At 40.7% G+C, this 24,011-nt stretch overlaps 2 protein-coding genes across 7 annotated transcripts; one reads left to right on the plus strand and one right to left on the minus strand.

The window, feature by feature from the left end:
- Positions 1–1,092: 1,092 nt before the first annotated feature.
- nsdhl (NAD(P) dependent steroid dehydrogenase-like) lies at positions 1,093–20,374 on the minus strand. Of its 5 annotated transcripts, none has more exons than XM_062476000.1 (8): positions 20,238–20,374; positions 18,401–18,447; positions 18,100–18,261; positions 15,873–16,019; positions 12,632–12,760; positions 2,334–2,476; positions 1,971–2,073; positions 1,093–1,782 (listed from the first exon to the last, which is right to left on the minus strand). In XM_062476000.1, exons 2-8 carry the CDS (start codon positions 18,419–18,421, stop codon positions 1,450–1,452), a joined length of 1,038 nt encoding a protein of 345 aa, XP_062331984.1. In that variant the 5' UTR covers positions 18,422–18,447; positions 20,238–20,374; the 3' UTR covers positions 1,093–1,449. The 5 variants fall into 5 exon arrangements, with proteins under 5 accessions (XP_062331984.1, XP_062331982.1, XP_062331980.1 ...); XM_062475998.1 differs by having other exon boundaries at positions 18,401–18,465; positions 20,238–20,373; XM_062475996.1 differs by lacking the exon at positions 20,238–20,374 and adding an exon at positions 18,545–18,778.
- cetn2 (centrin, EF-hand protein, 2) lies at positions 18,806–22,097 on the plus strand. 2 transcript variants are annotated; one of them, XM_062476001.1, is made up of 6 exons: positions 18,806–18,931; positions 19,067–19,162; positions 20,258–20,422; positions 20,630–20,758; positions 20,827–20,964; positions 21,112–22,097. In XM_062476001.1, exons 2-6 carry the CDS (start codon positions 19,160–19,162, stop codon positions 21,199–21,201), a joined length of 525 nt encoding a protein of 174 aa, XP_062331985.1. In that variant the 5' UTR covers positions 18,806–18,931; positions 19,067–19,159; the 3' UTR covers positions 21,202–22,097. The 2 variants fall into 2 exon arrangements, with proteins under 2 accessions (XP_062331985.1, XP_062331986.1); XM_062476002.1 differs by lacking the exon at positions 20,258–20,422.
- Positions 22,098–24,011: the final 1,914 nt, after the last annotated feature.

Here is a 24,011-nt window from a genome sequence, read left to right on the forward strand (position 1 = left end):
GAGCGGGCGGCGCGTCGGCTTCGGCTTCCAATTTATTTTCAATGAAACCGGGCGTTGCTGCACCCACAATGCCCTACGCGAGCATCAACGCCCGGTTCCATTTAAAATGGATTGGAAGCCTACGCCGACGTGCCGCCCGCTCCGCTGTAGTGGACACGCAGGGTTAGGGTTAGGGTGAAGGAGCCGGTCGCCGAAGGAGCTGTTCAATGCAGAGACGGTGTCCTGCATAGGGTGGGATTCATTAATTCATTATTCATTCATAAGGACACAAATTCAAACTACCATGTGTGGGGTTCATTCCCTGTAAAGTGCATCCCCGGCTGTTCTAATCTTCCCCTAAAAATGGTTGTCATTAGCAACTGAATAAACTTCCTTAACAACCTTCGTCACATAACTAGGGAGAAACCCTGCCACACCCTACCCCTATTCCTATTAAAACAATCACAAACATACTAAGCATACATTCAGCCACCCATTACACATAGAACAGGGTGGGGAGAGATGTCGCAACTCTCTGGAACATTCTTGGTGATCAGTACTACATGAGTGTGTTTTAGAAGCTGTGTGGTCTATTGTACATTCACATTTCCCAATCCATCTTTTAGTTTCCTTAAAATAAACCAGTTGCCCAAATCTGTGTTGTCTCTCACTAGGCTCCTTAGAGTAGGAATTGCCTTATCAAAAACAAATGCCAGGTATCATAACTCACCCCTCCTTCACTTCCCTCCATGACCACACTGAGTGCTGGAATGACAGGCACGTGCCTGCAGCCAACTCGGCCTGTCACACAATGTGACAGCCACAGCCACCTGGATACAGAGTTGCTGAGGGCCTGAAATGGTATAACGCTAAAAGCTCACAGCGATGGATTTTAATAACAGTTATCAAACATGGTGATGCTCGCTAGGTGTAATGGGCCAGATGTAATGACCAAATCATTGTCACACAAACTGATGTAATGTGGAAGAGGGAAGGATATAAACATATTAAAAGAGGAAGAGAAAGGTAAATGTGGTATAAAGAAAGGAAAGAGAAATAGAAAGACCATTCTAATGAAGTTGTTTGACAAAACTGCTTGTCTAAAAATGAACAAGTCAACTGACAATTTAATCTCAAAAGGTTAGATTTGACAATGTTACTGCAATTATACGTGGTTTCAACAGATGTTATATCTATAAGAAATATACCATGTATTTTCAGAAAAACAAAACACATTATGTTGAACTTAATTCTTAAACTACTATTTGTATCGCTGCATGTCATAATTGGTAGCAGTAGTGGCTATAAACAACAAAGAATTACATAACAAATGAACAGTTTCTAAGGATATGCTAATTCCATTCCATACCACCACCTGTGAGGATAGAGTGCTGTAAGCCAAGGCTCCAAGGCAAAAAGAGAGGTTTCATATTCACACACGCATAAACACTTCTACAAAACATATACACATCAGGCTCCGTTTCTGAGGTGGGGGTAGCTGGCCACAGTACGAGCGATGCCCTCCTTCAGACCCACCAGCGGCTGGTACCCCATATCTTGCTTGGCACGGACGCAGCTATAGTAGTGGTGTGTGCCCGCCAGTGCCACTCTCATGGGGGTGAAGGTGGGTTTGAAGGCCAGCAGGGGGTGTATCAGCAGGGAGAACAGCCAAAGGAGGAGGGCAAGACCGTAGACCAGCCAGTAGGGAAGGTGGTATTGAGGGGCAGCATAGCCCAGACCCACCAGAACCTCCGACATGAAGTCCCAAAATCGCACTGGCTCGTCATTGGTGATGTGGTACGCCTGGGAAATTGGGGGTGGCAAAAGCGATGTGGGGGGTGAGGTGGAAACATTTAAAATAAACAATAAACACTAGTATATTTATATACTTCATTATGTTTACCTGTGCAGCTACATACAGTATGCTTAAATAAATAAACAGAAGGGAGGGAGTGGTCTAGCTGCGGAACAGCTGGGTCCATCTCACTCACCTTGCCACAGAGGGTCGAGTCTGGGCTGAGTCCCTCGGCTGCCAAGATATGACCATGAACCACATTCTCTACATAGGTGAAATCCACCAGATTGGAACCATCACTGTAGGAGGGAGGGAGAGTAAAGAAGACAGGAATAAGGAGAAGGACAAAGGGGATTTTTAATAATTTAAAATAATTTTAATATCTTTTTTTCCAATTAAATTTAACATAATCAGTCCATGTCCTGCTTTACTTACCTGTGAATGTGTGAAGAATGACAATCTTTCCTCTGCTGTGTGTGTAAGTGTGCATACTGACCCAATGATAACCTTCGTGTTGCACCTGCTACTTGGCTGTATGTGTTTATTGGTATGTACTGACCCGATGATGAACTTCATCTTGCCCCTGCGTGCTGTGTCCACTAGGATTGGCACCAGCTGAGGGTCTCGGGGTCCGAAGATCCCGTGAGGGCGGATGGCCACAGTGAGCAGACCCTTCTCTTTATCACATGCCTCCAGCACAATCTACAGGGGTAAGGGATGGGAGGAGATGTGTTGCTTACATTTACTGAACAAAAATATAAATAGAACATGTTTAGGTCCCATATTTTACAAGCTAAAATAAATGATCCCAGACATTTTTCAGATTCCCATATATTTATTTTGTCTTAGACCCTGATTTAAATAAACGAATCCAAAATGGTATAAACAGTAACTCAAAATCAATTACTTTGTTTCATGTCACATTTGTATTTTAATTAGTGTGTTTGCTGCAAGCAAAAACACTATTGTTATTCTGCATACTTATTAGTGTGTTTGCTGCAAGCAAAAACACTATTGTTATTCTGCATACTTATTATTTATTTATTTTTATTGGGTGTGCTTTGCCTTCGGCAAGGGCACAACCTTTGTTCTCTCACATATATATTATTATTCTTTTTATTCTTTTTGCCCCCCTAAAACTCAGTCAATATTTGGCCTACATACACAACCTAGGTGTCAAAAGTTCTGTCTTGGTAGCGATTGAGTTGCTTCTATTGGGATTTACGTTCCGTTGCATGGTTTAAGTGGAAATTAAGTTTTTGTGGCGAAAAGTGAAGCTAACGGTGGCTAACTTGCTAGCCACAGTCAATGACGCTACTTACGTCACTAACGTCACGAAAACTCGCGTCACTACCTCTAGCAGAACATTAGTTTAGCAGCTCGTTAACTTCTGGGAGATAGCTAAGCTAACTGCTTTACTGCAAGGCAGCTGCAGAAACGCCACAAGCAAAGAGGCCAGGGTGATAACTATTTACTAATTTTACTTTGTGATATGACACACAATTGTGACGTGTAATGTACAATATAAGCTGATTTTATTAAGGAAGTACATCTACTTTCGGAAACAGTAGTCTACTATGTCACTGAAGTATTAGCATCATGACATTAGCCTCTGTTGCCCGGGCAACACATACTACAGTGGTCTATGATGCATCTGTTTTCAATCGTTAAAATAAACATTCCTCACAAATACATTTTCGTTGTAGGATTTATTATGACATTACATTACAAGTAAACAATTTGTTGGTGAAATTATCATTACCTGTGGTTTCAAACCAGTGTTGCTCACTGCAACGCTGTAGCCTATGCGAGACACTACAAAAACATCTACTGTACAGTACACAGCTGTTTAGGAAGTCAAACGGCGACAGAACATGTTCGGCACTCCCCTTACTTAAATTAAAAGTCTTTCAATAGGTGAAACTATCTGACTACTAACCTGAACTTCATTGCCACAGCCTAAACTTTGTCAATCTGTTCATGATAATAATTAATTTCAGCCTAAACCGTACAACGGAACGTTAAATCGAATTCAACCAACGCAATCGCTACCAAGACGAACACAGCAGTAGTCTAGTACTGTACTGTAGTAGTACAATTACTGGGGCAGCTTCTCCACACAGGGCTATATTGCATTTTGCGTTGTTACTGACAATGATCGCTACCAGTGAGCTTTTAATGAATGAGCGATTTTCCACTAAATAAATGTCAAGCTTATTTACGTTTTTGGGGGCATATTTTCAGTTAGCAGATGGTACTGTTTGAATCGCGATTCCATCTTCTACTGCCGGTAACGTTGTAGAATAATCTTCAAAGGGGGTTCTTTATTCATGAATGAATGCAATATGAGTAGGCTAAATTCCCTAAAATATCACGAGAAGGGAAAAACTTAAAAGGACGTTTAAGTCATAGAGATTAAGTCAATTTTTACACCGGTCTGCCAAATTTATTCGTTTTGATTCAACGATGAGGCTGCCTCTTGCAGGGGAAATGAGAAGACATCATATTTAATTCTACACTTCACTCGTATTTTCAGTTGTAAATGAGCAGCAAAAAAAATGCTTTTAAATCTATGTAATCTTTATAAATAATAAGTATGCATTTTTATATAAAATATACAGAAATATCAGTTGTAAAAATGTCATTCAAAAACTGACCCCTGTGCAACCGACGCAAGCAAGCACACCCTACAATTTCCCCAGAAATTGTACCCTCTCTAGTTTATTTTTAATTTTCCTCCCACTTTTTTCCGTCGCCTTTCACACCGTTTAAGCTAGAAACACTGTTCAAACTTCATTTGATAAAGTCTGAACTGCTCTAGTGTGCTATTACTTTTCTCATTGATAACTTTTAAAGTTTTTAAGGTATTAAAGTTTAAAGTGCTAAAAAAAATGAATGGGTTTCAATGGTTCAGAATGTTCAAGTCAAATTCAATTGTGACGTCATGCACTGACAGAACTGTTTCTCACCGCGTCAATTTTTGACACTTTAACACTTTCCTGCCTGAATATGCAGACTTTTTCAAATAATATACCTGAACTGTTTATACCATTTTGAAGACAAGATTTAGGGCTTTCTAATGATGTAAATATTTATATGATCATGTTAGGCAAATCATCCTTTATCAAGACGATTTCACGGAGCCATTCTGACAAAAGTCTTCTCCGTCTGCATTACTTTTTTAGAAAACCTCATTTTTCAAATCTGCAAAAATCGAGGCTCAACACTGTCATATCCGACTCAGCCAGTCACGAACAGCCAAACCGGGGTCACGAAAGGTTTACTGCAGCTGGCGTTACTACGAACAAAAGCTTCGTAACTGAAAAGTTTTTACTTTTAGTTGACGATATTGAACACAGACATTAAGAAACTTGTCTTTACTCTAAATATCTTCTCCGTTTTCAATTTGAAGCAGTAAATCGAACAGTAGGAATTCTCCCACGACATCCGCTCGCTCTGCTTTGACAAATATGTTTTCTCAGTCCACCATACATTAGACAAGCTAATTTTCGAGCACTTTCAATACAAGATACAGGCCATGTTAGAGTTGATATATATACATAATTGTGTGGGCAATGTAGAACAGCAGACAGATTTGAAATATGATCTTTTGTTTTAAAGTTATGGCCATTCTAGTGACGAGTGCTTACAACGCTAGCGACTGTCATCATGCAGTACTGTAGCTGCCATAGAACGGCGAAACTGGCTACGTCTATCGTTCGTTACCTACAAACAAATGCTTCGTAACAGTATTTACTTTTTATCGGCGATATTGGCAACAGAGGTTAAGGAACTTGTCTTTAATCAAAAGATCGTCTCCGTTTTCAATTTGAAGCAGTATCTAGCTTACTGTAGGAAATCTCCCATTGCATCCTCTCTCTAGCTTCTTCGGCTAAAGATGGACGACAATGACGATGCATGCATTATTCACGCCTACGGTGTTAATACAGTCTGTAAAAATACCACTTTGACACACTTGCAAGAAATGATCCGCTGGCTAGATGTAGCATGATCTTATTTACACCCACAATAGTTCTGCTTTTTTTGCAGCAGCATTCTGAGTTAGACTATCTAGCTTTTCCAGTTGCACAACAAAGTCACATAATGTGACGAGATTGAATTTAAAAAACTCACCAGGGACAACGACAACATCGGCAACCCTGCACTATGGATTATTATTTTGATGTCATCTTTAAATTAAGTATCTGAACAGGACTGGTTGTGCAGGCACACATGATTAGTTTCTCCTTCATCTTGAACCTAAAACCTACATTCTAGGTTAGAAATGTTGACAATGACCAACAGTTGCTACGTTACAAGAAACAAGGAACCAATCCGATTGGCCAACGCTCTTCACTGTTCCACATCTTTCAATTATTAATACTTTTCAGAATGGGTTTTATTCGCCAAGAAACATCACACAGACAAGGAATTTACTGTGGCAGGAAGGTGCACACATTAAACATATAAGAATCTTAAATAATAAGTGTACAAGTCTAACTAATACTAAGGGTTTAAAAATGTAAAAGGTTTAGAATGAAATAAAATGGCTCTAACATAACGCTTTAACATTTATGAAATTAAATAAGATACCCTTTTCATCACTCTTTTTTCTCCTTTTTCAACCGTGAGAAAATATTGCAATGCATAACAATGACAGATATACTTTTAACACTGTCTCACCATTTTGGTTTCAAAGCAACACTTTTTTTCACCTTCATACTGCTGACATACTTTTGTCTGCTATTATATTGATAACTGTTATGCAATATACTCTTCATCACTATCCCAGCTAACACATGATGTTGCGGCAACGTTGCCAGTAAGTGCTCAGTTGGTAACCCACGACGTTACCTTCTGGCAACGTTGTGGCAACGTCGTAGCAACGTTATAAAGGGAATGTTGCCAGTTGGTCCCATGGACAACGTTGCCACGACGTCGTACCTTGGTCGGCTGGTTACGTTATTTTTAGACCCGTGGACAACGTTGCCGCGACGTTGTACCTTGGTCGGCTGGTTACGTTATTTTTTGGTCCCCTGGACAACGTTGCCGCGACGTTGTACCTTGGTCGGCTGGTTACGTTATTTTTAGACCCGTGGGCAACGTTGCCGCGACGTTGTACCTTGGTCGGCTGGTTACGTTATTTTTTGGTCCCATGGACAACGTTGCCGCAACGTCGTACCTTGGTCGGCTGGTTACCTTATTTTTAGACCCGTGGACAACGTTGCCGCGACGTCGTACCTTGGTCGGCTTGATACATTAATTTTGGTACCATGGGTTAAGTTGCGGTTAAGTCGCTCTTTGGTCCCAGGATCTCGAGTGCAATATAGTGGTTTATCCAGAGATGGAGAGATCACACTGGACTGCTCTCAGTTCTGACACCTTTGCAATGTATAGTCTACATGAATTTCAATCACACACAATATTAAATGTTGCACCCAGCACGTATAAATGTAGACAATGCATGTAATTCATGTGCAGCTCAGCCCCAGCATGTCATTGGTCATCAATTTTCTCATATGCAGAAACATAGCTTTAATAAATAAAAGACTGAATTTGGAATATAATTTAGTCTTTCATTCTTTACTATAAACATGTACAAAAGCAATCAATGTGTGATGTGTAACATGATTAAGCAATTATTTGTATAGCACACCAAAGCTGTATGACACACAATGCAAATTTGTGCTCCAATAATTTTTGTGATACAAAATTGTTAAATGTGACCAAAAGGTAAGCGACTCTTAAGAGTTTCATTTCCAAAGACAAGTCATCACAGAATATTACAATTCTTCCTTAGCAAACCTTCCCCTCAGTCTGCCCCTGAGCAACAACTTTGCGCATGCCCATTTCAACGCATCGCTGAAACTGGGGTTTCAGAAGAGATTTTGCAGGGGTTCACCGTCTTGTACGCATTGGATTTCAACTGGAAATTAGCTACTTCAAAGGTGAGTTTCTTTACAGAAATAGTTTAAATATATAAACATATTTTCAGAAATTGGATGGGGCATGCTAATACGTGTATGTTTGAAATTTAGGCCATTTAGCCTGTTTATGTGCCATCAGATTCACATTGTTTACGTTAGGATTTCGCTAGCTACAGTACAGTAGAGGTTAAACCCTCCAGAAAGTTATGTTGAAATACTGAAAATGCATAGGCCTACATGTTATCAAAGTTTAGCGTCTCACAAATCACCCACAAAAGAATCAGTGAAAATAAACGTTCAGAACTGTTAAAAAACCTTGTCCCAAAATAGTTTATTTAGCCCGGAATTTTCAAAGACTGTGGAGCTAGCGTGGCTGATCACGTTTTAATCAGTCGGCCATGGCATGCACAGCAATGGCGTCTATAAAAGTATCATGTCACTAATTTTTCCAATTTGTACATGCCATCTGTTTTTGGATACGTTTATTCGTTTTAATGCGTGATGCGTGAGTTCTAAATATTTCCGACGCTTCCACCAGTTATTTTTCCAAAACGGCAGCTAGGTAGCTTTAATTAGCTTCCGTTACCTAGCAACCTAGCATAATACTCGTAGCAATGCTACCACCTGCTAGTGTTACTTGTTAGCCTACTAATTGTACATTTTGAAGCCTTACTATAGCGTTTGTCATATAGTTTTTGTCTATCGGAAAACAGTCGGTTGGAATTATTCAGAATCACACATGTGCGACGCTACGATGTGGGGCCCTGCTTTCGAACGATCACATATGTGCAATGCTACTCCTTTAATATCAAGATGCTATAACTATGTACATAAACTACATTCCATTTTCATTTCTGTACAGATTATCCTACCACCGTCACACGGCCTAGCACTGTGTCCCTGGGAAATGATGGTAAAGTAATGAATGACCGTTTAAAACAGTGACAATAATTGTATGAGCCAGCAAACCTAAAGGCTATGTTTTGAAGCAAAAGCATGACTTAAAACCTTTGCATCACCAGATTCCATACCCCTAGATGTCAACTCTGGTCTGGTGGAGGTGAACCAATTGGGGGCCCAGGAAAACAGCTGGCAGCCAGGCAAGTGCAAATATAAGACACTCAAAAAAATATATGCTTTGTATACAACCATTCAAGGTAACATGTTATTTACATCATTGTTACAGCTAATCTAGAAGAACCACAGTGTATACCAATCATGCTAACTCTTGTAAACTTGTTTTACTTGTCTTTAATGACGGACACATTACAGGTTATGCTCCGGAAGATGGAGACATTGGAGGAGAACCAGCGAGAGGCTCTCCTATTCAGGCGACTACAGGGCAGACACACTGAAGAGGTGCCAGTGATGGACCTACAGGTGGCCCAAACACAGGCTGAACTCCAAGACCTTGAGGAGTGCCTTAAGGTGCTGGAGTTGCGAAAGAGAGTGGTAAGTGTTTGGAGATGCCATGAACTATGGCTTATACGCAGCGTTCAACGTTCACATTGGTGCTGACAATAAGTTCATGACTTCTAATTCCAGACGCTGTGATGAAGTGGAAGACGGGACTGGGAGAGAAAGCTGTGGAGCTCCTCATAGAGGAGACACTCAAACACACCCCGGCAGCCCATTCAAAACAAGCCAGGTGAATGAATCATGATTGCAGCTTCCATATCCAACCTTTCACATGGCTATGTGACAAACATCTAGAATCACATATTTTTTTGATGATGTATATTATTTTAGATGTGATTTTTTTATGACTTGTATAGCGCCTTTTTACACGTGCAATTATGTTGATAGAACACTAACTTATTTTGTGCTTCATTGTCAGGGCCAACAGACAGGACCTGTAGCGGGGACTGGCAGAAGATTTTAATTCACTGTTTGGCCCTTTGTTTGAAATAAAATGACAATGTTACATGGAAATGCTGCCTTGTTTATGATTAGCTGGAGTTAGGCTACACATCACACAAACATAGTCCTCCTAAAGTTGGCTACCATGTAGCCTATTATACAAGAACAAGTAGCATTTTGGGCAAATGAGGTCTGCATATGAACCGCCCCAATATAAGCAGTAGAATTGAGAAATATAGGTTACTTAGTTAACGTTGCAGTTACGGACTGGCAACGTCACAAAGTTACGTTGCTAGGAGGTCGCGGTTACGGACTGGCAACGTCGGAAAATGACGTTGCTAGGAGGTCGCGGTTACAGACTGGCAACGTCGGGAAATGACGTTGCTAGGAGGTCGCGGTTACAGACTGGCAACGTCGGAAAATAACGTTGCCACAACGTCGCTGTTACGGACTGGCAACGTCACAAGATTACGTTGCGGTTACGTTCTGGCGTCCCACAGATGCACGGTCCCGCAACGTCGCCAAAGACGTTGCGGCAACGTATGTTTGGTCATCGAGTGACGTTGCGGCAACGTAAGGGCAACGTAACTGTGTTAGCTGGGATATTTGCTCATTTTTCTAACTTCAAACTTTTTTCTGTTTCTCAATCTTTCATTCTTTAATACTTTTAACTAGTGGTGGGCCGTTATCGGCGTTAACGCGCTGCGTTAACCTGAGACTCTTATCGGGCGATAAAAAAAATATCGCCGTTAATCTATTCTCAAAGTTGGGTTGGGAGCTGGGTCTGTACTACGCAAGCTATAATGGTCCGGCTCAGATATAATGATCTCAGCTAGGATTGAGGCCTGCCTCACAGACATCTCCGCCTGGATGACCGAGCACCACCTCCAGCTGAACCTCGCCAAAACAGAACTTCTCATCATCCCGGCTAAACCCTCCATCTCCCACGATCTCTCAATCACCCTGGGATCTGCGACGGTGACCCCTTCATCCTCTGCCAGGAACCTTGGGGTTACCATGGACGACGAGCTCTCCCTCACGGCCCACATTGCTGCGGTCTCCCGGTCGTGTAGATTCACCCTCTACAACATCCGCCTGGTGGTCCCACCGCTCAAGACCGCCCGGTCCCAACACAAGCTCTTCTCCTGTCTGGCCCCCCAGTGGTGGAATCAACTCCCCACCTCCATCAGAGACACTGACTGTCTCTCCACCTTCAAGAAAAGGCTCAAGACGCACTTGTTCCGGGAGTACAACGGTACTTAGGAATGGTTCGCTTGACCTGATGTTAGTTTCCTCAAGGATCACAATGACTCTTGCTTAGAGACTTGTTGCTCTTGTGGTTAGTGGTAACTGACTTAAAAAATTTTACTCGCTGTGATATATTGTTTTTATTATTGTTGCTTGCTTTTTTCCACAGGTACACTTGCACTTATAGCAGTTCATGTTGTTTAATTGTAACTTGTTTAACTACATGCTCTTATGGTTCTTCCCTTTGGCACTTATTTTGGTTGTTCACAATGTGTGCTCCATGTTTTGGCTACTCGCAATGTTTTGTGGCTATCTCGTTGTTATGATCAGTGACCTATGCACTTTGTAAAGCTCTCTCTTGGAAGTCGCTTTGGATAAAAGCGTCTGCTAAATGAATAAATGTAAATGTAATGTAAATGTAAATAATGACTTTCACCTTGATATTTTAACGCGGATGTATACCTTGCCGAATTGCACTGTAGAGGGCGAGAACGAGTCTTTGAACCTGTGTGTATGCCTTGTGTATGAAATTATCACATCAAATGTAACGTGCTAACATGGATGCAGCTATGAAGCCGCCTGGTTTGCTTCAGGGAAAATGTATTTTTAAGAAGCTTCCCAATGGAAACCTCGACAAGACTAAGGTTGTTTGCACCTTGTGCTATGCGGAATTCGTTTACTGTAGGAGTTCTTCCAGTCTCAAATACCACCTAAACGCAAAGCTTCCCTTAGCTAATGCGGAAGATGCCGGGCCAAGCACTGATGTAGCGCAGGGGAAGAGTCGTCGTCAAACTACTGTTTGAGTGCAACCGAGGCAAGCCCGTCAGCACAGCTCTATCAGCCAAGCTAACTAATCTAATAAACAGTTAATAAACACAAGTACATCTTATTGAACATAATTTATTTTCATCACCAATTATATAGAACAGCTTTCTCAAGCAGTTTGTGATGCATTTTGGAAACAGGAGATGAGCCACCTGGCTTGAGAAACCCGTTCTCAAAGACTTACTTTTAGTCATTATTTGGGTAGCACACATATTCTGAATGCCTTCGGTGGAATTCAAATGAGCCATTTTAATCTAGATTAACGCCAATATTACAGTGAGATTAATCTATATTAAAAAAATTAATCTATGCCCACCACTACTTTTAACGATTAAAAATGTATGAAAGTCAAATAAAATACTCTTTTCATCACTGTTTTTTCTCCATTTTCAATAGTAAGAAAATATCGCAATGCATAACAATGACAGATATACTTTTAACACTTTTTCTCACCATTTTGTTTTTAAAGCACATACCTCTTTTAAATTTTTTGTAAAACCTTCACTATTCAAGCCATCAAAACAATCGTTTCAACTGCTTTCAGCAAACACACACATTTTCTTCAGGAAATGTACCTTTCTAGTTCAATATATCTTGTTCTATGCAAATCACATTTTCCTCATGCACATCTATGTTTTTAAATGCCTGTTTAAGGACCTATAAACTATCAATCTTATTAATGCACATTAGCAACCCTGGTCTCACAAATGGGACGAATGCTGATTTGTGCGTAAACTGTGCGTCTGAAACTGTGTCACACTTTTTCTCTCTCCCAGTATTTTTTGATTAATCATGCTGCTGCTGTCAGGGATCTGCAAAGAATGTGTGTAGTGTAAACCCTTCAACACTTCCCCTTGATTGTGACCAAGAGATTGTGTGATCTCTCTTTAGAAGTTTGTGTTGAGAAAGAGAGAGGGTACTGAGATTACGTTTACATACATAATATCAAAAACAACACTTAATCTCAGTTTAGTGTCTCAATCTTCTGTGCACCTACCTTCTCCTGCTGGATCTTGGTCTGAGTGTAGTAGTCTAAGGGTTTGCTGGCATAGGGAAGGTCCTCTTTGCCATCCTTGATGTCTGTGCCCTCAAACACTACACTGGCACTGCTGGTCAGAACCACTTTCTGCAGGAAGAGGACAACACACAGAATCACAGCATTTCTAACACTCAGGGCCTCATGTACTAACGCTTTTGCGCCCACTTCAGGCGTATTTGTTGCGCATAAAAGCATGGCGAGGTATGTACAAACATGCCGCACTGAGGTAAAAGCGCAGACTGCCTGTCGCGGGAACTGAAAATGGCAAATTGCGCTTTTCCGTGTCATGCATATGCATTCACGGGAGGGTCAATGCGAAAGTGGGAGTTTCCCATAAAGAGATGGGAGGGGATGCGTAAAGTGCGCCTAATTATGTATTCTGCGGTATGTACAAAACCCGATTGTGAAAGCGCAACTATTTTGCGGTGAAAATTCTCCGCCTGTTAAAAGCAGGCGTAAACCAGGATGCGCATATGCCTCCTAGTGAAATGGCAGCCGTAACCCGAGCAAGACGAAGACATAGGCAAAATAATTTTTGCCACAAGGATCACACTTTTTGAGTTGAGTGAACACAAAATCATTACACTTTACAGATTAAGCAGCCATGCAATATTACAGTTACTGGAAGAAATCAAAGATTACATCGAATCTCCGACTCAGCGTTCACATTCCATTCCATTCCAGCAGTTGTTAAACTCTTCGCTACATTACAAATATTGGCATCAGGATCACTTCAAACAGTCATCGCTGTTTTGTCTTTGGTGGCTGATTCATGATAGAAAGAAGGAGGCCCATTCAATTGCGCGTTTAAATGCTCGCAATGTACGGTATAGTGGGCGGAGATAGGCGCTGATTACCTGATGACCTGCAGGTTTCGTAAATACGACGTAAACTGAAGTATCACAGAGTGCGCAATCTGCGGGTTGACCATGGCGCTAATAACGCTACGTTTGCGAATGTACGTACATGAGGCCCTCAGTGTTAGAAATCAGAGTGAGTCACAAATGTTAGTTTACAGTTAGGTCCATAAATATTTGGACATTGACACAATTTTCATCATTTTGGCTCTGTATACCACCACAATGGATTTGAAATGAAACAATCAAGATGTGCTTTAAGTGCAGACTTTCAGCTTTAATTTCAGGGTATTTACATCCAAATCAGGTGAACGGTGTAGGAATTACAACACATTTGATATGTGCCCCCCCCCTTTTTAAGGGACCAAAAGTAATTGGACAATTGGCTGCTCAGCTGTTCCATGGCCAGGTGTATGTTATTCCCTCATGGGAGTTCGTTATTTCATTGACAAGGAGCAGATAAAAGGTCTAGAGTTCATTTCAAGTATGGTATTTGTGTTTGGAATCTGTTGCTGTCAACTCTCAATATGAAGTCCAAAGAGCTGTCACCATCAGTGAAGCAAGCCATCGTTAGGCAAAACAAACATTAGGTGTGGCCAAATCAACTGTTTGGTACATTCTTAAAAAGAAAGAACGCACTGGTGAGCTCAGCAACACCAAAAGACCCGGAAGACCAAGGAAAACAACTGTGGTGGATGACAGAAGAATTCTTTCCCTGGTGAAGAAAAACCCCTTCACAACAGTTGGCCAGATCAAGAACACTCTCCAGGAGGTAGGCGTATCTGTGTCAAAGTCAACAATTAAGAGAAGACTTCACCAGAGTAAATACAGAGGGTTCACCACAAGATGTAAACCATTGGTGAGTCTCAAAAACAGGAAGACCAGATTAGAGTTTGCCAAAAAACATCTAAAAGACCCTGTACAGTTCTGGAACAACATCCTATGGACAGATGAGACCAAGATCAACTTGTACCAGAATGATGGGAAGAGAAGAGTATGGAGAAGGGAAGGAACTGCTCATGATCCAAAGCATACCACCTCATCAGTGAAGCATGGTGGAGGTAGTGTTATGGCGTGGGCATGTATGGCTGCCAATGGAACTGGTTCCCTTGTATTTATCGATGATGTGACTGCTGACAAAAGCAGTAGGATGAATTCTGAAGTGTTTCTGGCAATATTATCTGCTCAGATTCAGCCAAATGCTTCAGAACTCATAGGACGGCGCTTCACAGTGCAGATGGACAATGACCTGAAGCATACTGCGAAAGCAACCAAAGAGTTTTTTAAGGCAAAGAAGTGGAATGTTCTGTAATGGCCAAGTCAATCACCTGACCTAAATCCAATTGAGCATGCATTTCACTTGCTAAAGACGAAACTGAAGGGAAAATGCCCCAAGAACAAGCAGGAACTGAAGACAGTTGCAGTAGAGGCCTGGCAGAGCATCACCAGGGATGAAACCCAGCGTCTGGTGATGTCTATGGGTTCCAGACTTCAGGCTGTCATTGACTGCAAAGGATTTGCAACCAAGTATTAAAAGTGACAATTAGATTTATGATTGTTAGTTTGTCCAATTATTTTTGGTCCCTTAAAAAGGGGGGGGCCACATATAAAATGTGTTGTAATTCCTACACCGTTCACCTGATTTGGATGTAAATACCCTGAAATTAAAGCTGAAAGTCTGCACTTAAAGCACATCTTGATTGTTTCATTTCAAATCCATTGTGGTGGTATACAGAGCCAAAATGATAAATTGTATCAATGTCCAAATATTTATGGACCTAACTGTAAGTCACAGGTTGAAATATTTACATTCACTAACACGTCATAAGCAAAAGCTCTAGCCAGTTTGCTGCTCTGCAACCCTACAAGTTGTCAACAAGACAAAGTTCATTTACGTTCTACAGAAAGAGAGCACAAATTCCATTCAAGTACTGCAGAAAAATGGCACTACAGTAGTTTGACCAAACTCATCCTTGGCACTGCTGGCACCATCATGTTGTCACAATGCAACACATAAATTTATCTGAAGCCTGGATTATGCAGCTCTAACTCCGATCCATGGTCTATATCTGATTCCAGGTCTCTGATAACAGAGATAATTCTAAACCTGACAGGCATGGATTGAAGGGAGCGTATGTGAAGAATCTCAAGTTATCACTTCTATCAAATTAAGGTATGTGCCTATGTTCAATTTGTTGGCTGATAAATTATGAATTATCCAAATCAGAGTATTATACTTCTAAACAGAAACAGTGAAATATGCACAATAAGGACTGCGTTTAAGCAGTTTTATACTGTAATACAAAACAGTCCATTCAACGTCTCTTAGTGTCGCCCCCTACCTGTATGCCAGCCTCCATGCAGGCCTGCAGGACAGTACGTGTACCCTGGATGTTGACTCTCTGGAACAGCTCCCGGTCATCACTGGCTGGAGCAGGGGACGCACAATGGAACACCAGAGACACATCCTGCAGGGCTGTCAGTAAAGCCTATGGCCAGGGTGCAAACACATATATACACTCAAAGACCGAGGTGAAATCAGTTTCATATTCGAGATTCAACAGACATTCATATTCGTACCTCCGTTCAGGCTCCACATCATATTTAGGGACCGGGGTAAAAGAGTTGACAGTCCGAATGTTTCTTCAATATCTTTGTCAAAATCCACCATACAAACTTCAAACTTGTTGCACATTCTTCTACTACTGACTGACCAATTTGTACAACCTTTGGTTTGGTGATAATGTTGATTATTGATTAACCCATAGCCAATAAATCAATACAAACACCAATATTTCAGTATTTCCTCAATATCTTTGTCAAAAATGACCATAGAAACTTCAGACCTGTTTCACATGATTCTACTACTAGCAGACCAAGTTGTCCAAGCTTTGGTTTGGTGATAAAGTTGATTATTGATTAACCTATATTGCCAATAAATCAAGAAAAACACCAATATTTCAGTATTTCCTCAATATCTTTGTCTTAAATGACCACAGAAACGTCAGACCTGTTTCACATACTTCTACTCCTAGCTGACCAAGTTGTCCAAGCTTTGGTTTGGGATAAAGTTGATTATTGATTAACCCATAGCCAACTTTATCAACTTTATCACCAAACCAAAGCTTGGACAACTTGGTCAGCTAGTAGTAGAAGAATGTGCAACAAGTTTGAAGTTTCTGTGGTCATTGTTGACAAAGATATTGATGAAATATTGGAAAATGTGTTTTTCTTGATTTATTGGCTATAGGTTAATCAATAATCAACTTTATCACCAAACCAAAGCTTGGACAACTTGGTCTGCTAGTATTAGAAGAATGTGCAACAAGTTCAAAGTTTCTATGTTCATTTTTTACAAAGATATTGAGGAAATACAGAAATATTGGTGTTTTTATTGACTTATTGGCTATGGATTAATCAATAATCCACTTGGTCACCAAACCAAAGCTTGGACAACTTGGTCTGCTAGTATTAGAAGAATGTGCAACAAGTTTGAAGTTTCTATGTTCATTTTTGACAAAGATATTGAGGAAACAGAAATATTGGTATTTTTATTGATTTATTGGCTATGGGTTAATCAGTAATCAACTTTATCACCAAACCAAAGCTTGGACAACTTGGTCAGCTAGTAGTAGAGGAATGTGAAACAGGTCTGAAGTTTCTATGTTTATTTTTGACAAAGATATTGAGGAAACACTGAAATATTGGTGTTTTTATTAATTTATTGGCTATAGGTTAATCAACAATCAACTTTGTCACCAAACCAAAGCTTGGACAACTTGGTCTGCTAGTATTAGAAGAATGTGCAACAAGTTTGAAGTTTCTATGTTCATTTTTGACAAAGATATTGAGGAAATACAGAAATATTGGTGTTTTTATTGACTTATTGGCTATGGATTAATCAATAATCAACTTGGTCACCAAACCAAAGCTTGGACAACTTGGTCTGCTAGTATTAGAAGAATGTGCAACAAGTTTGAAGTTGCTATGTTCATTTTTGACAAAGATATTGAGAAAATACAGAAATATTGGTGTTTTTATTGATTTATTGGCTATGGGTTAATCAATAATCAACATTATCACCAAACCAAAGGTTGGACAAATTGGTCAGTCAGTAGTAGAAGAATGTGCAACAAGTTTGAAGTTTGTATGGTCGATTTTGACAAAGATATTGAAGAAACATTCTGACTGTCTACTCTTTTAGCCCGGTCCCTAAATATGACGCGGAGCCTGAACGGAGGTACGAATATGAATGTCTGTTGAATCTCGAATATGAAACTGATTTCACCTCGGTCACACAAAGTCAGTCATACTTCACAGGGAAAGAGGTACAGCTCATAAAAGCACTTGACAATTCTTGCACAGTTTTCTTAAAGTAGCCTAATATTGTGTTCAGTCTCACCATTACAAGGCCATACTGATAAATGGCTGCCCCTTCTCTACCATCTACTGTCCTCTATATTGTCCAGTCATCTCTTCTTTCTCTCCTCTCGCCTGTGTCCTTTAGTCGTTGCCTCTCCTGTCTTCTCCCCTACTACTTTCCTGTCCTCAATTCTTTCCTCAACCCACCTGCTTGTCACATAGGTCCCCCTGATGGAAGGTGACGCTGGGCAGGTCGTAGGTCTGGCGGATGTCAAAAACAGTAACAGCATAGCCTTTCTCCAGAAGCTTCTCCACCAGGTGTCTGCCTAGGAACCCTGAGCCCCCGATGACTGCACAACGCTTACGGCTCTGCGTGGCATATGCACGCCAGCGTGCAGCACAAGCACACAAATATAAACTTTTATCTACCACGTGACAACCATTTCACTTTTTTTTTTGAAACAATAAATATTTCGTTTTGCCACTGCCTGGTTATTGTACAACTTACCGGTCTGACTCGCGTGACCATGACTAAATACAGTTAAGTCGTAAGTCCTGGAACACAGTGGTGAACTGTCAATACAAGCATTCAGATAATTACCTGAACTTAAAAGAGAATGCAATTGTCGCAAAAAGAAAATGTTCACCTCACCTGAGGTCCAAACAGGGTTTGAAACAGTAACGAAATGAGAGTGGATCAGCGCACAATCTATAGAGCAAAAATCAGCTGAGCATGAGAGACAAGTGGTTGGCTTAACCGCGGCTCGGAAGCAAAGGTGACACACCAAACAGCCAATCAGGTGGTTGTGACGTTAAAGAATGCCACCAGTTTCACTAATCGGGTTCGAGGTTTTCTGGACAATCTATTGGCTGCTCTTACTTGTCTACAAAAATGCTCATGACAGGCTACTCGATTTAGTAACTGACGGGTTAAAAAAAAATCCGCTGTTGAATGTTCACGGGCACGCGGAGTAAAAGAAATCGTAGGACGTTTTATTCTTCGCTGTGACAGAGATAAAAAATAGTGTACACTGCGCATGTGCGTGGACATTTTATTATACGCCTTATTTATACGGAATCAATAGAAAATACTTGTTTCACAGAGAAAATACATTCTTTGTGTGTTTTGATAATCCAGCCTCATTTTCTAAACGAATCAATTTTCTGCTTTCAGTCTCACCCTCTCTAAATACTGGAGAAAAGGTGAGCTGTAGAAAACAAGAGAAGACAAACGAACTGGTCTGTGTTTTCCGGTCTTGTATCAGCGATGGTAAGCAACGTTTCTGTTGTCGACAACTTTCAGTGTGTGCACAGCTCAGATACTCGGTGGAATCAAAATAAGTATTCTGAAAGGTCAATTGGAAAATGTTGCCGAAAAAAATGTAGTTTTCATTTTATTACTATGATATGACAGATGAATTCACAGCTTTGTTCTCACGAAGAGATAAGGATGGAGCTAACAAAAACCACATCCCAGCAGCAGCCTACGACATTACTCCCAGATGCAGAGTATCATGTTAGCGTATCCTGCACAGTGTTGTGCACGTTCATACCTCTCATGAACTAGTTCAAAGTTCAGTTCAATTCAAGTAGTTCAAGTTAAGTACAAGTAAATGTGAATCGTCCACGTTCATAGTTCACCATTTAAATTCTGAACTAGTTCATTGTTTAGTTCATTTCATAGTTTTAAGGTGTGTGTTTACTGTGTGTAAAAATCCCGCAAAAATAATAAGGTGCATCAGATCAGATGTAGTCGCTGAGTGAGTCTCTGCTTTCACTTGCCATTTTTATGAGACGGAGAGCTGTTGTCTTGGAATACGTTGCTTGTTTGGTCTACGTGTGTGCGATGAGTCATTGGTAACGTAGTGCGAAGTCGAGTTAGTTGGTTTAGGTTAGGCTACATCGCGAACATTTTACAGGCACTGAGCAATGACATGGTGCAAGCATTCGATTTAGACAGTCTCTCCTCAGGAGAAGGAAAACATTCCGTAACGTTTTAGCTAGACCTCAAATAATATGAACGTGTTCACCGTTCAAATTCATTATTTGTCATTAAGTTGCGTTCAGTTCATCGTTCTCATAAAAATGAACGTGTTCAATGAACGCGTTCTTTTGAACTCGTGCATGCACAACACTGATCTTGCAACAGTTGATTATCTAGATTTTGTATTGCCTGAATCCCTAAGTAGTCTTCTTCATATTTTAAGTTAGCACTTTCAACCTTTTTGAGGTGGGATATTATATTAAACACAGTGGATAATTCAAATGGACTAGTGTTTCAGAAACAGGACAGAATAAATTCTGTTCTTCATCCCAGACACTTTCAGTGTTACTCTCCCCCTCACCTTGATGTTGTCATCACCAGGCGACCAGCGTGAAGAGGCCGTCCTTGCAGGGTCCTGTCCCGCCCCCCCGTAAGAAGACAAGTCCCAAGCCAGAGTTAACAGAGGAGCTGAAACTGGAGATCAGGGAGGCCTTTGAGTTGTTTGACACCGATGGCTCTGGACACATCGACATCAAGGAGCTCAAGGTCAGAGGTCAACAGTAGTAGGCTCTACCATTTACCATGTTTACTATGTCATTGATCTGGACTAATCAATCTCCAGGTCCCAAATCTAGTCTCATCCTTACCTCATCCCTTGCTCTCTCCTGTTATAGCATGTCTCCCTCTCCTGAAAGTCTTTTGCTGTCCTAAAACATCCTGTCTCTTATTTTCTTGTCTCTCTTCACATGTCAGGTAGCCATGAGAGCTTTGGGCTTTGAGCCCAAAAAGGAAGAGATCAAGAAGATGATCACTGAGGTGGATAAGGATGGCACAGGAAAGATTTCTTTCGCTGACTTCCTCTCAGTGATGACGCAGAAGATGGTGAGATTGTTTGCCCCAAAAGAGATAATTTGAGATTTAAGTTAGTTGACCCCTGTCCCTCCACCCAGGCAGAAAAAGACTCCAAGGAAGAGATTCTGAAGGCCTTTCGTCTGTTCGACGATGATGAGACGGGGAAGATCTCCTTCAGAAATCTAAAGAGAGTTGCCAAGGAGCTGGGAGAGAACCTGACTGATGAGGAGCTGCAGGTGGCACACAAGGCACACATGAAGTGCATATACACTGGCACAAACAGATACACATGTGCAAACACAGCTCATTCACACATATATACTGCATAAACACACACATCTACACAACTTTGTTCATTGGATGCTTATTTTATCCACCTCCAGGAGATGATTGAGGAGGCAGACAGAGATGGAGATGGGGAGGTCAACCAGCAGGAGTTCCTACGTATCATGAAGAAGACCAGTCTGTACTAAGGGAAGTGATGGGGAGAGAGGGGGTGTTTGCAGATTCACATGACAAGCCATTTAGATATCCCAGATAGCCCCTCAGGGTGGTAGTTGGAAGGAAGAAACTATTCTGTTTAAGAATACTGGAGTGCAATTCATGCCAAACAAATATTTCAGTTTATTCAGTCTGCTTTGTATTCTTGTGACATTACAGATATGGCAAGTCTTTCTTTTGGTGTGTGATTTGTATGTAGGTGTCTGGTATGCTGCTTACTTTTTGCCAAAACACTAATAAAGTCCATGTCTAAATCCTTCCTGAACACAGGAATGACATGTTCGGATACGTGCTTTTCTACTCATCTGTTACCTAGCTATATCTTCTCAGAACTTAGGTTATTTAGTAAAATAATGTTTCTACTGCCTAGAAAGAATATTGTATTAGCCTATGCAACTGAGATGTCCAGTGCCATATTAGAAACCCAGTAAACTGGATCCTTATCTAAATTGAAGTAATCTAGGCTCCTATACAGCATATTCAAAAAGGCAGTATGTCTGTACTCATTGGATTCCGGTGTGACTGGTGCAAAATTCTGTATTTTTCAGTAATGCTTCCCCCATGTCTATGTGCCTGTGCTTCCTCGCCTGTGCTTCCTCTAGACAATCATTGGTTTCAGGGAGGCTATTAAAGCTTTCTACACCCCAAGCCCCTTTCTGACCCCACCTTCCCAACCTCTAAAATTCACATTTACTCAACAAATGTGAATCTAATCTTACAAAAAAATCTTGTATTTTTCGTATGCCTAGTTGTTTCTTTTGTATATCCTGTTTTCTTCTTGTACTGAATGTTTTATACATATGGATTGCATGTGCAGATATCATTGTATAGTGTATCAATATGCCATTAAATACCTTTAAGCATTTTCTCATCGCTTTTTGTCTTTACCCAATCTGGAATGGTAGCATCAGTGCCAGTCTGGCCTTTGTGACAAACAAGGTGAGTCACAGCCTGGTTTATGTTACCTTTTATCCCATGATAAAACACATTGTTGGTTGTGTACTGCCTTTGTCAAGGCACAACCTATATTCTCTCTCATATATATATTTGGCAGACAGAACTGTGTGTGTATTAAGAAGGTGTAATGCAGAGCCAACAGACAAACCACTGTACCATTCACACCCTTCTCCTACCCCCGACAAGAGAAACGGTTTTTCCCCCTTTTCTTATCTTCCCAGCATGGGGCCCAGCATGGGGTCAGAAGGTAGGCCACATGGTCCTACAGTATTCAGACAAAGGAGTCTGAGGAAAACGAACCTTTCATGGATTTATAAACATTCCCAAAGGACTACACAACTCATGGACACTATTTCAATGACAGTAGTTGATGTGTTATAATGTGTGATTTTCTCATTGGGCCTCATTCACCAATATCTTCCTAAGTTATTTCTTAAATTTGTTCTTAAGAAAGTTCCTAAGAGAAATCTACGTGTGATTCATGACGTGTTCTTAACCCTCGTGCTGCCTTCATCATTGTGTTTACCCAATTTTACCCAATACAAAACCAAATAAAAATACTTTTCTTTTAACCTTCGCAATGTGGGGGGTCTGAGACAGCCCGACGGTTAAAAGAAAATGCTTCACTTTGTTTTTGTATGCGGTAAAGTTGTCGCAATACGACGGTGGGTCACAATGACTGATGGGTCAGAACGACCCGAGGAGAACACAAGGGTTAAACAGCAGAATTGTTCGCAGGTGTGTTCTTAGAATGATGAATCCCAATATTTCGTAAGTCGAAAGCTCGTGCCCCGTTGCTCCTATTTAGCATAGGTAAACGCCCCGTTAATTCCCATAAAAGGGCATGATATGGCAGGGCCGTGTGCACAGAGAAATGTAAAAATTACGTGGTAAAGACGGTGGAGGCCTCGAAAAAAGACAGAAAAACTTTAATAATTCTGAAATGAAGTGAAATGAAATGATTTAACTTTAATCTGAATTCTGAAGCAAAAAAACATATTTCAAAACATAGCCTAGAAGACAGTTGACTGTTACAAAATATCCAAGAGGACTGCTTTTGGTAGCCTAAAGCGTCCCAACAGGTACTCGACACTCTCTGCAAATAAATCGGTATGGTCACGGAAGATGCGTTCCCTCCTCAGGGGACGATCTGCAAAATTTTGCAGCAACAATAAACACGCCATTGTGTGATGTTGTCTTAGTGTGCGGAATAATACTACTTTGGGCCTATAAATACCGTGATAAGTCACTTATTATTGGATGGCAAGGTTCCCCGTTAACATAATTGATGTGAATTGAAGGCAAAGTAAGGCTAGTTAATTTAAATAGGCCTAGCACAATTCATACACCATGGCAATTCAAAGTGCTTTACAAATGAGCAGAAGTGTAAGTGTAGTGTGTATTTATTAAAACAAACAAACATTTAATTATGTGTAAAATAATAAAAAATATTAGTTGCAAGATTATAAAGGAGACAAAATATTCAATTTTAAATTAGAACGGATGAAAACGGTATAACTACTTTTTTTTCGCAAACATGTCAGCTCTCAATTGTGCGTAAGAGTGCTCTTGGGTGTGCGGACATTCTGTTCTTACCTAAGAACAAATCCCAAATAAGAAAACATTGGTGAATGCCAGAATCTTTGTGAAAAATGCGTAAGTGGGGTTTAAGAGCAAATTTGTTTTTAAGAACGTTTGGTGAATGAGGCCCAATGTTCAGAATCTTGTTGGGTGTGCTCACGCCTTCGGCGAGCACAACCATTGTTCTCTCACATATATATTTGGTGGCCAAGCCGCGAAGCGGCGAAGCCACCTTGTGTTTCTA

This window comes from Osmerus eperlanus, chromosome 13 (genome assembly GCF_963692335.1).
Source record: "Osmerus eperlanus chromosome 13, fOsmEpe2.1, whole genome shotgun sequence".
NCBI lineage: Eukaryota > Metazoa > Chordata > Actinopteri > Osmeriformes > Osmeridae > Osmerus > Osmerus eperlanus.

Excerpts from the sequence above, each read along its gene's own strand:
- cetn2 (XM_062476001.1), top strand. Across the intron at positions 20,423-20,629 it reads TCGACATCAAGGAGCTCAAG|GTAGCCATGAGAGCTTTGGG; the intron begins GTCAGAGGTCAA and ends TTCACATGTCAG. Across the intron at positions 20,759-20,826 it reads CAGTGATGACGCAGAAGATG|GCAGAAAAAGACTCCAAGGA; the intron begins GTGAGATTGTTT and ends CCCTCCACCCAG.
- nsdhl (XM_062476000.1), bottom strand. The coding sequence starts at position 18,421 with ATGGTCACGCGAGTCAGACCG. Across the intron at positions 16,020-18,099 it reads GGGACCTATGTGACAAGCAG|GCTTTACTGACAGCCCTGCA; the intron begins GTGGGTTGAGGA and ends CCCTGGCCATAG. Across the intron at positions 2,074-2,333 it reads AAGATGAAGTTCATCATCGG|TGATGGTTCCAATCTGGTGG; the intron begins GTCAGTACATAC and ends TCCCTCCTACAG.